At 43.4% G+C, this 17615-nt stretch overlaps 1 protein-coding gene across 3 annotated transcripts in view; it reads left to right on the top strand.

Annotated features, from left to right (window-relative positions):
- LOC119649195 (CD151 antigen-like) overlaps positions 1-12830 on the top strand; it is a 119808-nt gene extending 106978 nt beyond the window's left edge. For all 3 annotated transcript variants that reach the window (XM_038051233.1, XM_038051232.1, XM_038051231.1), the window contains 3 exons: positions 6580-6753; positions 6822-6995; positions 7052-12830. In XM_038051233.1, coding sequence (XP_037907161.1) covers positions 6580-6753; positions 6822-6995; positions 7052-7195 — 492 coding nt within the window. In that variant the 3' untranslated portion in view covers positions 7196-12830. The remainder of the gene's footprint in view (positions 1-6579; positions 6754-6821; positions 6996-7051) is intronic.
- Positions 12831-17615: the final 4785 nt, after the last annotated feature.

Raw genomic sequence — 17615 nt, 5'->3', positions numbered from 1 at the left:
ACCGAAGCGGCAGCGGTCCTCGGACGATCCTAACTCTTCGACACAAAAAGCAGCAAAGGGGGCTCGGCCGGCAACTGCTAGGCCTTCATTTGCAGCCAAGGCTATCGAAACTGATGGATGGGTCCTGTATGACGACTCTAATCCATCCGGCTACGATACTGAGTAGTGCGAACAGCTTAGGAGGAAACTCCTCCTAGCTGTAAGGACTGCGTCCGCGCAAGGCATCAAGCTTTGCTTTGAGTCGTAGGTGTTTACCGTAAAATGTTATGGCTGAACTTTGCCGACGAAGACACGAACTAGTGGCTCAGGCAGTACTGCTCTTCCCTCAACGATGTGTGGGAGTGTGCGCGACTAACCTTGAAAAGGGTCTCTGAGCTTCTATCGATCAAAAAGTGCTTCCTCTTGCTTCCAGAAGAAGAGCGGAATAGTGCTGGGGCTCTGGAACAACTTGGTGTGCAGAACAACCTCAACACTTCCACCTGGTTCTGCTAGGCAGCAAAACAGGAGAGAGAGCCGATAGGCCGGGAATTTTTCTCACTATCGGCGTTCCCGAACTCGATGTTAAGAAGGTTCGGAAAAAATCGGGCTGCCGGCTCTACTATGGACTGGGGACCTTCACGTTACAAGTGTCGGCTCCAAATGCCATCGAAGGGGACATGCAGCCCTCAGTATCTTCATCTGAAACCTAAATGAGGTGCCACATTGGAGCATTGTAAATCTGCGACTGCACGTCGGATCAATAGCGGCAAGACATTTATATACCTCACACAAGAACCGCGGTGGGGTAGTCAGGAGCCTAAACTTCCAACGTGCTGACCTGGTGTATGCCAATGGAAGTGATCGACCCCGCACCTGCATGGTAGTCTCCAAAGACTTCCAGGCTAATTTGGTTAACGACCTATGTGATGGCAGCACCACATCGGCAGATCCTTAATTTGGGCAATGAACCCACTTTCTTAAACGTGGTCACCCGAGAGGTCATCGACATCAAGGTGGCATCCCCTGACATCGCGGCTCTGGTCAGAGAGTGGAGAGTATTAAACGATATCACACTCTCAAATTACAGACGCATTGATTTCGTAATGGGCATCGATCCACCTCGACCCACTCCATTTTGGAATCCGCGGAAGGCAGATTGGGTCACGTATAAAATATAATTGAGCGCCAGAGTCACAATCCCTAGGATTTACGTTGTGGACGTTTACAGAATCGGAGGTACACACAATCGATGAAGGAACGGCAAACCATTTGCTTGAAGTGCACTTCTCACGCAGCATCCAAAATCTAATCTCGGGGCCAACAGATGCATACAGCCCTCAACCGAGAGACTGGAATCTGGCATGCAAAGTAGTATCACTGGAGCGAGTAAAATGGGTATTTAACTCGTTCCATAGAATCAAGTCGGTAGGTCCGGATGGCATCATTCCTGCGCTAGTAATAGAGGGAATGAATGCCCCGGATCTACATATTCGGAATATATACCGCGCATGCCTAGCACACGGTTATATTCCAATTAAATGGCGTGAGGTGAAGGTGTTATTCATTCCCAAACCAGGGAAACCCACCTATGCAGATGCAAAAAGCTTCCCACCGATCAGTCTAACGTTCTTTTTGCTAAAAGGACTCGAAAGACTGGTAAATCGGTTCATAAGGGATACACACATTCCTAAGTGGCCATATGGTTATGTGCAGCCAATGTGAAGGGGAGGAGGAGACGGCCCTGCACTTTTTATGCAGCTGCCCGGCCTCCTCAGATCTTTGACGAAGACATCTTGGCAATGTTTTCTTCAATAAAAAATCTGCATCTTCTCCGCCTCTGGAGAATGTCTTCAGATTCGCTAAAGCCTACGAACACCGTAAGGAGGACGCCATTGAATAGGCAATTTACGGGGATAGCACAATGGCCCTAACAATGGCCTGAGTGCTCAGTTATAGTATGTACATATGTAGATACTATCGGGAAGATATTGGAGAGAGTGATGTATAACAGACAAGTCCGCTTCATCGAGCCTGCGAGTGATCTATCAAAGCAATTGTGTAGAAAAAAAAATGTTGACTGAACTGTCACCACTTTCGGTCACGCTGCTCCCAGGCAGTGGTGAGGCAACGTCTGATGAGTTGCTTCTGCTCCGGACGAAACTGTCAGTCAGGATTTTTTTTTTTTAACTTGAGTTTTAACCCGAAAATAGGAGTCCATGGACCACAAGAGAAGAAGTAAGTTGCTTCCCAATTGGTCCGGTTCACCATCAAGTGGATGCGGACTCAGGACTTCCGGCATACTCAACAATTGTATAGATTTCGGCATTCCCCTTCTGTGGATTTTGTCCGGGCGTTGATCTCCGTTGGTAAGTGCTGCACTGTGGTGACGCTAGATGTCAAAAATATCTTTAATTCGGCCAACTCTGGTTGGATAAAGGACTCCTCAGCTAAACTGGATGCTGGCTCAGTCAATTGAAAGCTACCTTCCTTTTTCAAAAGACACTGGCCTGGGCACGCCAGTGGATGCAATTATATAATAATAATAATAATAATCGTTGGCGCAACAATCCATATTGGATCAGGGCCTTGAAGTGTGTTAGAGCACTTCATTCAAGACCGTAACGGTACACTAGTAGGCAATGTGGTCAACATTGCGCTCGCCCGAGATTATTACCCTGATTTGACTCAGGTACTCATTCACAGCTGAGTCGACTGGTATCCGACGTTAAATCACGATAAAAATTCCACTGCCACCAGTGGGATTTGAACCGCGACCTTCCGTACGACAGCCTTGTGCTCTAACCACTCAGCTATCCGGACACAGTGGATGCAATTGTTACCCACTAAAACCACCCGCCCCTTCCCTAACATGCTACCATTTTCCGCATCAAATTTTCCAGCACTAGCATCTTTCCTAGAGTTTTCTCTATGTTCCTCTTTTCTTCCACGAATCTTCCACAGCGGGAAAATACTTTTTCTGAATCCTCTGGAATTCCGTCCTAGTTTGGACAATCAAGTGAGTTGTCCAGTTTAAACCTATAAAGGTACTGGCGATATCCCCCTTAGTGTCTCGTGAAAAACTGTGTGATATGTTATTATAAAGAACTTCCCAGGGCTTTCTCTCAAGGCGGGTGGGAATTAGCCTGTGTGTTCACCGACTATTTTCCAAGCGCTTCCAACGTTCCTGACATCTATTTATAGATCTCTCCCTTTTGGTATTCTGCGACAAAGGAGAGATTCACTTCACATTGTACATGTGTCGCCTCATCTATCAAGATGTCAATCGGGATCATTCCTGAAACATTGTATGCTGCCTCAGGTGAACCGGTTTTATAGGCAACAATAGTATGCTGGGCACCCCTAACCGGCAGGAATTTTAGTTCTATCCTTACTTCCAACCAATGAGTATTCTCCTAAATACCTCAACCTACTTTGCACCGTCCCGAATATTATCCCACAACATATATGGAGATTTCGTCACTCTCCGCACAAAATCTGCAGACATTGTCAGTAGATATCCCTTACTACCCCAGGTGATAGTTTAGCCGGCAATGACCAGTTAATATTGCTACTATGATGCGGAGGGTCTCCTCGGTGAGGTTTGAACAATCCTTTGAGAGCTTGAGTTGGTATCCCCTCAAGAGTACCCTGGACTGCTCCGTTCCTGATAGGTTTCCTCAATATAATTCCCTCAGCTATTCCTCTTAATTTTTCAATGTCATAGCCCCCCATTCCCAAATCCACAGAAGGGTTTCGGTCCTTGTAGAGGTCTTCCTTCTTCTTTCCTGCCTTCTAACTCAACATGGCATGGAACCCAGAGTATTGAGCGAGCCAAGTGTATTCAGTCTGTTAAGGCATTCCCATACAAGTTTAGAGTTCACCTAGTTAGATCTGAGCACCTTGATAGCATTTGACTGCCAGTCAGAATAGCAATGTTCTACTCCCTATAGTCCCTTTCGAAGTTCTGAGTTCTGCCTGCAATATACTAAGGTGCTTAGCCATTAGTTCAAAGTACATTTTCCTTGAACCATTGACCAGGTAATCAGTGGACCAGGTAATCAGTTGCTGGTTTAAGCCTTAAATCATTGCCACGCTCTTCCAGTTTCCCCTGTTACTCCAACGTATATCAAATTTCTTGTCGAAATGAAACCTTGTTGTCATGCTATTCCTTGGTATCAGTAATTCTAGATAGGTCTCACTGATACTCACAGACATTCTGTAGATTGCATTCCTTGGCTACATCTGTATGTGAAAATGGAAAATTAGCCCAGAAGAACCTCTAGAAAGACGTTGGACATATCCTCATTGCCCCACTGATACCACCCACGCACACCAGTCTTTGCAGTTTATGTAACTTCGTAGCTGTTGTTCTGAGTTCAGTTCTTTCTGCACAGATTACCGCCCAATAGGTTATCATCATTGGCCTTTCTATTGCTGTATTTTCCAACGTAGTATCTTCGGGGTGCATTCCATTTTTTCCCTATTATGGGCTTGAATTGTCAGTCCCAAATACAATATTTGGCCTCCATTTCTCGTTTCTCAGGGACTTTCGTATTAAGTTGGCCAAGTCAAATGACAAATGCGTTGTGTCACGACCAGGATCACTAACACCCAATACTCATTGGTACTGCCATTTCGGTGAACCGCGTTTCCGGCCAAGCCATGCACCAATGGTTGAGCAATTTATTGTAAGTCTCTAGAATTTGCCTACAGTGTCTAGCCGCACATAGGTCCGTGGGAGAACGGCTGACATTGAGATTTACCAGCCTTAGGTAGCAGTTCCAACTTCTGTCGCTTCCATTCTGCAGGGAATATCTACTGAGGACAACTCAGCGAACATCTCCGGTCCAAGTTACAAGACGAGCTTAAAGGCCCTATCATAATTCTGAACAAGAGGGTAGGGTAGAGCATGATCAATGGTGTTGACCGGCTTCTAAGTCATCAGATCATAATTCTATAGACACTTCTGCAGAAAAGCTCATTAAAGCATTGACCCTAGCTCCGTTGGAAAGCCAGTGTGAGGACCACACAAAGCCACTAGGCGACTGGCTTATAAGGCATTGTATATAGATCTCATGTTTTTGGTTTCAAATTGTGACCTTCTCTCCCTAGTGAGTTCCTAGCTTAGGTGCGAGGCCGTCAGTTTTGCCCAATATGGATTTTTTGAGCTCAAACATGAGATCCCTTTTCTGGGGTCCTTATGATTTTGCTGACATTTCAGCCTACACTTTTTAAGTAGCTTTGCCCATTTTTAGTATCCCCGCGCACGATAAACTGGTCGAATTCGGACTCTTGCTTTCCTCTTCGCCTCTGTATGTACGACCTTGGGTCATCCACCATTTTTGGCTTTCACTTCGATTGCCGACGTTCTTGGGAATTGTTAATCTATCTTTTTCCATCTTAGGTGCCCGCTGATTCCCTAGAGGATTACCATCCTTTTCCCGTACTATTTTATTCGGCGGCTGGTTGCTAACATTACGATTAGGTGTTACTTGGGTCGCCTGTAACACTGTTGAGATGGTAGGTTTTGATTTTACCTTGGAACCTCCTTCCCTCCTGCGGATTACTATAGAGGACCCGTATGATTCTAACCATGTTTGACAAACTCGGACAACTCATCTATTTTTGCTCCAAACTGTATGAAAAGTACTTCCACCGTTTCCGGGCTCTGTTCCCCGTGAGTTCCAGCCGGATTACTCCTTTTAAACACTTCTTCACCCTTCGTAATTGAATTCCTCCTTTTCTGAGTTTTTTTGACGTCTTTGGCATTGGTGGAAATTGAAGAATTGAGGAGCTTCTCCTGAGCGACTCGAATTCCCAAGTTTTCCATTGGAATGAACGTAGTAGATCTCCAGTAGCTGCAGGTACAGCGATAAATAAGTCTGCGGGAGACCCTCAAACCCAGCGGGTTCACTCGGTTTAAGAGCATTGATGGCTGAGATGATTTCTCTTCTGCCTGGAGGGACAGTCCGTATCCTCTTTGATCCATTTATCCGAGACGGCTCTTTCAATTTGGTTCTTCTGGTATTGAGACCCAACTGTTTACTTTGAAGGATTTTCTCAATAGAGGATTTTCCTTAAACGTACGCATAGAACTTTCGGCTGAAACTGGGAAGTTTGAGCCAAAAATGATGTGTTGTTAGCGCGCAATTCCTTCATATTTCAAGGAACAACCAGCGTCTTTATGATCTGTATAGTTCCATTTGTACAGAAACTTTCGTCATTTAGGCTGTTCAGAAGGTCCTCTGGTTCCACCTTCTTATCCTTCAACTTATCTATAAGCTTGTCGGCATATTTGGTAGCACGACCGCTACTTCTTACCAAAATGCAAAAAGTTCCGTTCCCATTTTTTTGAAAATTTCGTGTAGTATCAGGGACATACCATATTTATGGGTTTTGGAAAAGCCAAAATATATATGGAGTTTGTAAATGTGTAGACACCAGGCCCTCATGTTACTGCAATTTTTAACACCTTCTGGGTATCAAGGAAACTTTCGCTGTAGACCAGGCAAGAGGTTCTAGGATACTTTGCGCTCTGATCAGTCATCCTCTCTGTCGACCATGAAACCTATTTAACAGCCACTTTCCTTTCATTTCCAGTACATATTCTTGCTAGTCCTGGTCTTCCTACTTGAAGCGACAGTCGGCGGTCTAGCGTATATTTATGAGAGTCAAATCGAGGATGAGTTACAGCTAACACTTAAGGAAACCTTCATAACAAATTATGGATTAGACGAGCGTAAAACGAATGCCATAGATTTGATGCAACAACGGGTAAGTCCCAATTTTTCTAGATATCCCCATTATACTCATAAAAAGGTTCTGAATTTGTATCATTTCAGTATATGTGTTGCGGTGCCATAATCTTCGAGGACTGGAAGGAAAGTGTTTGGTTCACAACGAATCGAACTGATCTGATACGAACGAAAAATGGTCGACTAGTGCCTGACTCCTGCTGTTTGACAGAAACGGACATGTGTGGAACACGAGATCATCCTAGCAATATTCATTATACGGTAATGATCAGATATCTGGGCCAAAATTTAATCATAAACAAATCCCATTCTTCCAGGGTTGCATTCACAAAATGTCCGAAGAATTTCGCCAACACCTGGGAATAATCGGTGCTATTGGTCTTGGAATTTGTCTAATTCACATCATTGGTCTACTATTGTCCTGTTGTCTCTATATAAAGCTCAAGGATCCGGACGATTGACAATTACCTGCGGTCCAGGTCTACGATTCGAGCTACCAATCAGGTAGCTCCTACGATCGTGGATCTGGATCGCAGCAATTCATTGATGCCTCCGCAGTTGCGACACGGTCATCCTTAGCATCTCCGTCGTCGCTGAGTAATTACGAGGATGGCATCAGCCTAATATCTAGTACTAATATTAATAGCAATAGTTTACCCCGTCGAAGTAATGGCACATTCCCAAATCCAATGAGCCAGAAGAAACGGATACGTTTCGCACCTATGACCAACGGTTCTACTTACACTAGTAGTGATAGCATATATCCACAGGATGTGAGCTTATAGTAGTCGTAGGATGTAGTGGGTGACTTGAATTGGGGTGAAATGTTCTCATAAGTGTACCGACTCCTTTCCATTTGAGAATTTCGTCCTCCACCAGTGATTTCATTTGCACCTATCGACAATGCACACCATTTCTCAACTGCTCATCCTAGTTTTTATGTCCTTGGTATTCCTCTGGGCACCATCAGCTCAGTATCCTTCGAATAATTAAATTATGAACAAAATTCATCCATCGACACTGGGAGGGAGTAGGATTATGAGAGCATTTCAACCCCCTCACATATCATAGCTTTATTTAACACTTCAATTGTGATATTAATTTCTAATGCTGTAAAATTATATTTTGTAAATTTAAAAGTTTGAATGCTAACCACATCCATAAACTTATTGTGAACGTCTCGAAGAATGCTTACTGCCATTAATACTTAAAAAGAACAGTCAAAATATTCGAACTATAACGTACAAAAAATTATAACTACAATTGTAACTAAATAGTTTAACTTTAATTAGATTAAAAATTACAATAATTCTTACTGAAAGCACACAACTTTTGAGTAGTTATCCTTGTCAAATCAATGCGAAAAAATACGCAACACTAGAAAGCATAATAAATCAGGGAACTTCTCCACCAATTCCTTGGAAGCCCATCTCAATTTGCAATTTAGGAAGGACCCTTATTTTCGGCCAACAACTTACATCCAAAACTGTGAAAGTAATACTTCATATAACCTTCAAAAACGGGGGTCATTCAATAATCAAAGAGACAAAGTAGAATAGAATAAGAAGAGCTGGTTGTTTTTTAATTAGGGACAACCCTAATATATTTAATCACATATTATTGCTATTTCGGGAACCAGTTGCTCCCTTTCTCAATGCGGACAATCTAAATCAAAAAAGTCCTAGCCTCCATTTTTGTTTGACAAATTACAAACAATGGCCGCCTTCAACTCCATGATTCATCGAATCTACACGGCCCCGCAAGATGAAGAAACCATCGAGAAGGAGAAGGAATACATCCTCACCATCGCAGAGATAAAAGGCTGTAAGAAAAACATTAGAACATCTGATGAGACGGAAGGAGAGGCAATTGAAGGCAAACCAGGAAACAACAGCTGAAAAAAAAACTGGATTCCCCAAAAGGACTACGTCAGGCAAACAAAAAGACTAGTGGCAACCAGAATCAAGGAACACTTAGAGGCAGCGAGGATTAATGAAAGGACAACGAGCAGCGACTGAAATAAAATCATCAATAGCCAAGCATATGATAACCCACAACCACACATCACCATGGAGAACATACGGCACGAGGAACACAGACGCTGGTCATCCTGGAAAGTTGAAGGTTATTGGGATCTCGTCTTCATTGTGAAGGCAATTTTCGGTGGATATTATTGAGACCTCCCTCGTGACCACAGCAAGGACATCATCCAAATATCTTACCCAAAATCGAGGCATTATTCCCTCTTTTTCCAGGGGGTTACCAATTGTAACTCCTGAGAGTCTCTTATAGCATCGTACGCTGAAAGTAAAATAGGTTTCGCTCATTCATAGATAGGGCAATTTTTCATATTGACGAACCTCTTTTTTCCGCTCAGAGGAGCCTTCTCTCTTCAGAAGTTCTTCTTCCAGTTAAGAAAAATATTTTTCTATTCACATCCCCAGGACAACCTAAAGGTTCAATACCAAAAATCAGATATTACTCTGGGAAGAAAACCCTACTCTTATATATTCGTGCCTAACTGAGGATGTGCACCTTCTCTCTGTTGTTTTTCGAGATTTCCCTGCGCTTGGATATAACAATATTTTCCAATTTCCGATCTATTTTTCTTCCCATCAGTAATCGTACTCCCTCCGGCATTCAAATCCGCAGCTACTTTTGAGGGTGGCTCACTAGCATTAATTTTCTGCAAAGCGCGAAACTTTTGTTCCAAAGAGATCACATTGGTTTTTCGTTTGACGCCCCTAGTCACATTCAGCATTTATTACCGACATTCGACTGATTCTTCTTTTGTTTTTGGTCACTTTTATCTCTAGGCAGCAATTGACAAACTTCTCTTGAATGGATCCTTTTCTTGACTGTCGTTCCTCTTGAAAACATGCGCTTAGTGTTCTTACCGTTTTTGTCATCCAATGATCTACTTTCAACTCAGATTTTATTGCTGGTGTTCTCGGTAGAGTGGTACTTCGCTTAAACAACTCCTTTTCTGAATCTCAAAACTGGTAGCATTAGATACCAAGTTGTCCACCACCGAGGCACTTCGGTCGAGGAATATCTCCGAGCTCACTTTCTCATTCCTAAAAGCTGCCGGTACTGAGGTTCCGAACCCCCGCACGAGAAGTTTCCTCTTTCTCACGTCTTCGATAATGTTTTTATGTTTTGAGTATCCTTCCCATGAATGTCCGTGCACCAGAGATGAGCACACACTAGCCCATACACAGTCAGAAAATAAAAATGCATGAACACATATTTACATCAATAGATAGGCCCCAATCCGCTGCCTGGGTTCGCGCCTGATGGTAGATCTGACAACTCCTCACAGGTCTGTCTGTCCCTATTTTTTTTTAAAGAGGTGGAAATCTCCAGAATTCAGTGTCCTGGACACGCGAGTGTGTGGAATTTTTTTCTAATAAAACCACCCCCGAATCTCCCTACACTGTGGAGTCACCATTAGGTATTACATCATGGGGTCAAGCTAGCTTACTTTAGCTAGGTATCCTTTCGGTTCTCGCAGCGATCGCAACCGCGTTTTATTCACCTCTTCTGCTCTTCGCAGTTGCGATCATGGAGTTGATCGCATCCCAATTCTTCACAAAATTTCCGGTGATAGCATTTCACCTAGAGTTTCCTATTTCCACAAACATCGGGCATTGGAAGAATACGTGCACTCGGTCCTCTGAGACCTCAAAGCAGCTTGGATAATCAGGTGAGATATCCAATTCAGACCTATATAAGCGTTAACTATATCGAACATGGCCGATGAGAAACTGGGGGAGACTATAATTAATCTCTCCATATTTTCTCTCCAGCCACTCCCTGATATTAAGGATCAACCTATATATTCAACTATCGGCAATCGGCACCATTCCTGAGATGGCGAACTCCACATCATCTGAGACGGTCCGAAAAGCAGAACCGACCATTAGGACTGTTCTTCTGTAGACCGCGCTCAGTTATGCAGCGCTGATCTACAACCTAGGACTGCACATTGCAAGATGGAACTCACCACCTTAGCAACAAGTACCCTGCAAGTATCCCGCGGATCTCCTACATTCGGCATCAATTTTGCCAGTGCCATATTGGCGATTGATCCATTTTCACAAATATAGTCCACGTGTTTCTTAAAGCTGAGCTTTGCATCTATCATCTCTCCCAAATATTTGATGGCGGGCTTGGAAGTGAGGATATGATTCTCAATTCTAATACCAGCGAAATTTCTCTTTCGGCGCTTGGTGATGAGGACCGCTTCCGTCTTTTCCTCCGCGAGTGCCAGCCCAATGCCATACAACCAAGCCTTCAAAGCACCGATTGCTTCGCATGAGTACAACTCAGCATTTTCAAGATGCCTTACAACCACTACCAGTGCATTTTCGTCGGCATGGCCCACCATCGTGATCCATCGGAGCCGGATGATGATGCATGATGTTCCACAATAGTGGGCCTAACACGGAGCCCTATGGGACACTCGCGGAGACTACGTACTCCTAAGGTCCATCATCGGTGTTATACTAGAATGTCCATTCTCGTAGGTAGCTGTCCACAATGGCAGCGAGTTAGGTGCGAATACCAATCGTCTCCGGAGACGGCGACCCCAATTGACCAAATTGAATGCATTTTTCACATCAAAGGCTATTAACACGCAATATTTCTCTGGTACTACCCTTTCCATGAATTGCATTTTCAGCCAAGCCACCAACTGATTTGATGGCATCAGTGGTTGGTCTGACAGCATCAACAGCAGCGAATGCATGGTAAAGCTTACGGCCTTAGCGGCGCGATGAGTCAGACAGCGCCAATGCGAACCGCGAAAATTGGGAAAATTTGTTCGTATAAAGCGGATTTTCGGTGACGGCGATTGGGATAAACGGGAGTTTACGTGACTCTTTATTAAATGCGAATTTTTTTTAAAAAATAATAATTTTCCAACTTTTCCACCAAAATTCATGCGTTTGCCTCAATGGGTTGCTGGTTTTTCTATAGCGGCTGTAACAAAACCTTTCGTCTTGGTTTTTGAGCAAATTTCCCAAAATTTTTCGACATCCTCGTTATCCTTGACTAGTGCGCACATAATGCCTCCTTCAATGGCCAAAACAAATGAAAATCGAATCACGGTAGCTCCGGGCTGTAAAGCGGATGAGATAACACCACCCCATTTTGTTGATGGTTTCAGGGGTAAGTTGAGATCGTACGTTGTCTGGTTGGAAAATCATACCTCTCCTCTGAGATCCACGGCATCTCCTCGCTCATGTCTAGCTTCACCTTTTTCAAAAGTATATCTAAGCATCGCTATCGCTGTTCATTGGCATTCTTCGAGATAATCACAAAAAGAAAAGGCATGCAGTATCCCGAAAAACAAATAACATTACTTTCGATTTTTTTTTTGGCGCGTGCGCTGGTGTGTTCCCACTCTCTGCTTTCCCTTTTAGATGTTGGCTCATAGGAACGAACCCAGGTATAAACACAAGTCAAAATTGTATCAACGAACTGTCCATCTTCTCATTACCATTACCATTCGCTCGTCTAGCTGTGGACACACTCTCAAACTTGTATCCTTGTGTGGCCGCGTAAGCTCCTTCAGATTTGGCGGTGCTTAAGTTTGTTACTGATAATATTATGAACTGTACCAAAACTAGCAATTATTCATCATTCATCAATGCTACCAATTGGACTTTTAAGTGAGGGAATTAAGATCAGTTGAGGCCGACCAGCACGATAGTCTTTCCAATAATGCAAACTTAAGGCGGGAAACCACATTTGAAGGCCTATTTTTCACCACTTGGCTCTATCGAATGCCTCATCTGAATGCAATCTCGAGGCTTTTGAATCCTCATCCAGCGTATCAAGCCACCTTTGTTTCAGCCGGCCTTTTAGTCGTTTACCATCGACTTCGATGTTCAGGCCAATCCTGTCAAGTGAATTCTCGTTAGCACCAATTGCGTGACCATCAAAGACGCCTCTCTCTGGTGCAACCGCATAAAAATCGCGGAGATCCTCATTTCGGATGTGATCAAAACGTGTCACGCCACTAATCCAATACAACATCTTCGTCTCCATTACCGCAAGACGCCATTCATTGTATTTTATAGTTGGTCAACACTCAGAACCATAGAGGGCGACGGGACGGACGACATTGCGGTAAATTTTAGATTTGAGACGTTCGTTGATACGTCGATCAGAAAGAACACCAGTTGTAGAACGCAATTTCATAACGCAGTTCTCCATTGGCTGATAGCGTTGATCCGAGGTATTTAAATCGCTCAGTTCTCGTCAACAGAGATTGTGCCTGTTTCATGGGGATCGGTCGTCAAAAATTATTCTACTGAAGGTCGTAATTAGAGTTCTTCAATTGCGAGACGTCTAGCGACTCCAATTCTTAACTGAACCAAAAAAGCTTTTAATCTAACATTATCAACTTATTTTTTAAAAATATAAACCTGAATGAAACTAATCAAAATCAGCAATTTTGCAACTGTTGAAAAAAATTTTCAATTTTCACCACCTTTTTATGCAAATAATGCAAAAAAAGCGCCCTTAAAAATACGTCTGAAATGTTGGTTTATATTCTTGGTAGCTTTTTCAGGAATCGTACCTTCAAATTTCATAATAATCGGTTCATTACTTTTTGAGTTAGAATTTCCGGAAATGTGAAAAAAGGAAAACGCGTCTGAAAGGGCCTGATAAGGGGCGACCTACTGGGCTGTCGAGTCTGAGCCTGTACCCGATAATCCTTCAGTTCGGCACTCAGAAAATCTGAAGGAGTACAAATTTCGCCTTGAAATGGTTGCTGTGTACGATAGCTTTTTTTATCTATGCAAGAAAAAAAACCTTCTAATGTGATTGCCCCCCTTAAAGCCCTGACTAAACCTACCAAACTTGCCAGTCAACTTCCCCATACTAGTTTGCTTCTTTAATTATTGAATGATCCTTGTATAAAGTGCGGTTGTTAGCCAATCCTTAAATGTAAACCAATAAAAGAATTAACAAAACCTGAGTTTAGAGTATTTTAGTAAAGTTCCTTCCTTGCCTTTCTAGAATTTTTGAGACTTTATCCCGGGACCCCGAGGAAACTCCGATTCTGGGGGAATCCCCTTCTTTCCGTCAAAAAGGTAAAATTACTCCGTTTGTTAACACATGACTTCTACTATAGCCTCTGAATCGAGTTCGCCGGTGCCTTCGGTCGAAAGTTTGGTCCGAGTGGAGTCAGAAAGGCTTAAAAATCATCTAATTTACAAACGTTTTCATATACAATAGATCATTGTCCTTTGAAATGCGAAAAATACTTTTTACGAATATTATCTTGAATTTGACCACAATATTATGTCACAGCATAAAATTATGGCTGGTCCTACGATGTCGATGTAAGAAAATAATGCGAAATAAATAAATAATCCCGAATATCCTTTCATAGCTATTAAAAACCTTCTTTGCTTTTGTGTGCTTCCTGCAATAGTTCTAACTATTTAAAAAAGAAAAGATTTTATTTATAAAGAGATACAGATACTTAAGTCTAGCGTTACGAATTGTATAGTTACCAATACGAAGAAAGTTGTAGAAATTATTTTTAGATAACGTTTAAGATTTAATTGCACCTTCTTCTATTTATCGACTTGGCTTATTTAAGTGAAACATTGTCGCAAAGCTTTATGGAAATAAATATTGTATTTTACTGAGAAAGTTCAAGGATTGTTGTCTCCTTCATCATTTATGGTATCACCGTTTCCAATTCTCAGTTGACCCCATGTTTTGTTCCATATTAATATCTAGCCTGCTCCTTACACAGATGACTCTCAAAATGTATAATACTTAAGTGTTTTCTCCGAGGGGTAACTTTCGGCTAGGTTAGTCAAGAAACTAGGGACATCCGTTTGCTGAATTGAATGTATTTTTGAAGTTGTCACAGCACAGCATTTATGGGGGCGCATCGTGTTGCGAACTAGCTTCAAAGTTACGCATTGCGGTCTTCTTAGGACACGGATTGATTTTGTTACCACAATCAGAGCCCCGCCACAGCAAGCTACGACGGTACCAGTCTATACTAAGTGCATGGCTTAGCATTCATACTGGGGGATGCAAGACCTACCTAAATCTCTACCGAACTAAGGACTACGACACCCGTGTTGTAACGCAACACCACGCCGAGTCCCGAAGGTCTCTTCTCGTTTGAGCATAACCAACAACTCTCATGAAGCTCCCACTAGGGGGCCAACCACAAATAACCGAGCTGTACTCACATACAACAGGAGTTCACCCGAAGTATGATAGTCCAGGGGCTATCTCGGTTCCCATGGTACCAGTATACCCCTGGTAAGGTTTCGTGACCAATTTGCCACTTCAGATGAGTCCCCGAGCAGACTCGGGGCTGATCACCCTAATTAGGTCTTTGGAGCATTCGCCTACTGCATCACGCCGGCAAACCGATGTGATGCAACGTCTCCCGGTGTCACAACTATGGAGGTTCTCCTCGGCCACGTTGTTTTATTTTGGCCGACAGGGTTGCCGCCCCGTCTTCCTCACCGCCACCTCTGAGCACCGACTAAATGGGACAGAAATGTTTGGGCAAGCAACCTGCCAATTTCGAAACTTTACAACTACCAAACCATAAACAACACCTCGGATAGCAACTAACCTCACGCCGTAGACATTCGACTATCAAAAATCCGCTATTTTTGGTTTTTGGAATGCGTGCGCGCTCCTCGATAACGACATAAGCTGGACATTCTGGGCTTAAGCAAAGTAGGGCGGCGGCATCCTGAAGAGTATTCCTCTCCCTATTGTCACACAAACGGCAATGTGCTTTTGTAATCTCGAAGTGATGGCAAACGCAAATCCAGTGCCAGGTGGTTTCTGACGGCTACTACAAAGTGCGTTTCCTTGACCTGGGGGTTGGTTTCTGGCAGACTTCCGACTTGAAGATTCCGGTCCAAATTAAGGAGTTTCAAAATTGTAAAGTGCTATGCAACAACGGAGACTTCCGATATAGTGAAAAAGGATGTTTTCTACAAGCAGTTACAAACAATTCAAAGGAGGCTTCCTAAAGATGACATTGTGATAATGATGGATGATCTGAACGTGAAGATGGGCGTCATTGGTGGCATATTGTTCGAGTACAGAGCCTGCCATAAGGTCAGTTCGGTTTGAACTAACCGACAGCGTTAGAAGTTCTCTCCTTCTGCAAATTTCGGCTCATCAGTGCCTCAGTTTGAATGTGGTAAGAAATTCAGAATCTTTCTATTTACACTCACTCTCCTAGGTATCGCGGGGTAATTAAAACCTCATTCACTCTCCCTCACCCTCGTCTAGTCGATGGAGCGGATATTATAATTTTGCCTTCTGATAAATTTGAAGGACCAGGGGTAACCGTTGCCTTACTCCCTGGGGAGAAGTTCATCCTCAGGTATTATATGATACATATAAAGAGCTAGCCTTTCGCCCACGTCTAATTTCCTTGTATCTCTTATGTGCTTCACCAACTTTTCCTTCTCCCTGGAAACCATGTGGTTATTTAAGAAGATGTTCCGATACCTTTGATCTGAAAACCGTAGCGCCCTCTTTTTTCGACCAATTTTGCTCCCTCCGCGTATGGAATGATTTCAAAAGGGTATACCGCATCACGAAAAATCGTTCGAACATTCGAAGGACATTAACGGTTGGCTTCTTATTTACGATGACGAACAGCCCTAATTTATCCACAGATCTCCCGTAGGTCCGTCTCAGTAACCCCTGGGATGGTGACAAGGTCCTGTAGCACCGTTGGTTTCTTGTTGTGGGAAAAGATTGCAATTATTTTGAACAAAAGTCGCGGGCACGTCCCTTGTGCTGATTTTTGTCTACGAATGTTATTTATTACAACCTTGTAAGCAGTGCCCCACGGGTTCGTATTTGCCTCAAGGCACAACTGTTTGTACCATTTCCCCTTACTTCCCGGTATAGTTTTCGTAAGCTAGTTTGAAGGTCGCGGTATTCTTTCTCCGCCTGCCCATGTTCTGGCTTCCCTCCTGTCCTTTGGCAAAGCCTCGTCACTCGCATACACGATGCTCTCAACAGCGTGATTTCTTAGTTCCACTAGTAGTTTGATTTGCTACTGTGGTCGAACTTCTACCGCAACAATGTAAAGTCGTATGCCTCAGCTCCCCGTTGATATAGCTGGCTCACTTTTTCCAGCGCCGTTTTCTTCGACTCATTACCTCGTTCTAGAACCGCCTGAAAATTCTCTTCCTGAAAAGCTCCAGTAGACCACCAAGTTGTCCTGGTTCTCCCACCGTCGCCTTCCCCATTTATAATGCCGAGAAAGATGACCTGATGATAACTGTGGGTGTAGTGTTTACTCACGCATCAGACCATTTCTTTTGCCAACGAAGCACTGAGGTGGGCCTCAGAAGGTGGGCACGCATCTAGTACGATGTCAAGCTCCGCGATGGTTTCAAGCAGGATTTGGCCTCTGGTATTCTTCACACGACTTCCTCAGTCTAAAGCCCACGCCTTGAAATCGCCGGCAATGATTTTGGGGCTGTGATCTCTAACGTCCAAAACCAAGCCATCTAGCATCTCCTCATACTACGCTAATATTACACTAGAAGAAGCGTAGCTGCTGTAGATATGGACGCCGTTAATTTTTGCCCTTACAAATCTCCAGGGCAGTCTTTGATAGGATGATCCCCATATCCACGTTTCCTGTACGTTCTGGAACGCAAGTTTATTCTAGTAGGACACTAACCATGATGACCCTATGGAAACAGATTTTTTTATTCGAAAGTTCACTTCTCGCTCCTTTTTTGCAATTGGTCCCCTGGTCGAAGCTCCATGCTAACCACGATTTTTTTTTCACTTTTAATGTTTGCCTCGTTTGGAAGCGGGTGCGGCTTGTTTAGATTGAATTCGCCA

Source organism: Hermetia illucens, chromosome 2 (assembly GCF_905115235.1).
Source record: "Hermetia illucens chromosome 2, iHerIll2.2.curated.20191125, whole genome shotgun sequence".
Taxonomy (NCBI): Eukaryota; Metazoa; Arthropoda; class Insecta; order Diptera; family Stratiomyidae; genus Hermetia; species Hermetia illucens.
The sequence above is the reverse complement of the archived record's forward strand: the minus strand, read 5'-3'. Positions and strand labels throughout refer to the sequence as shown.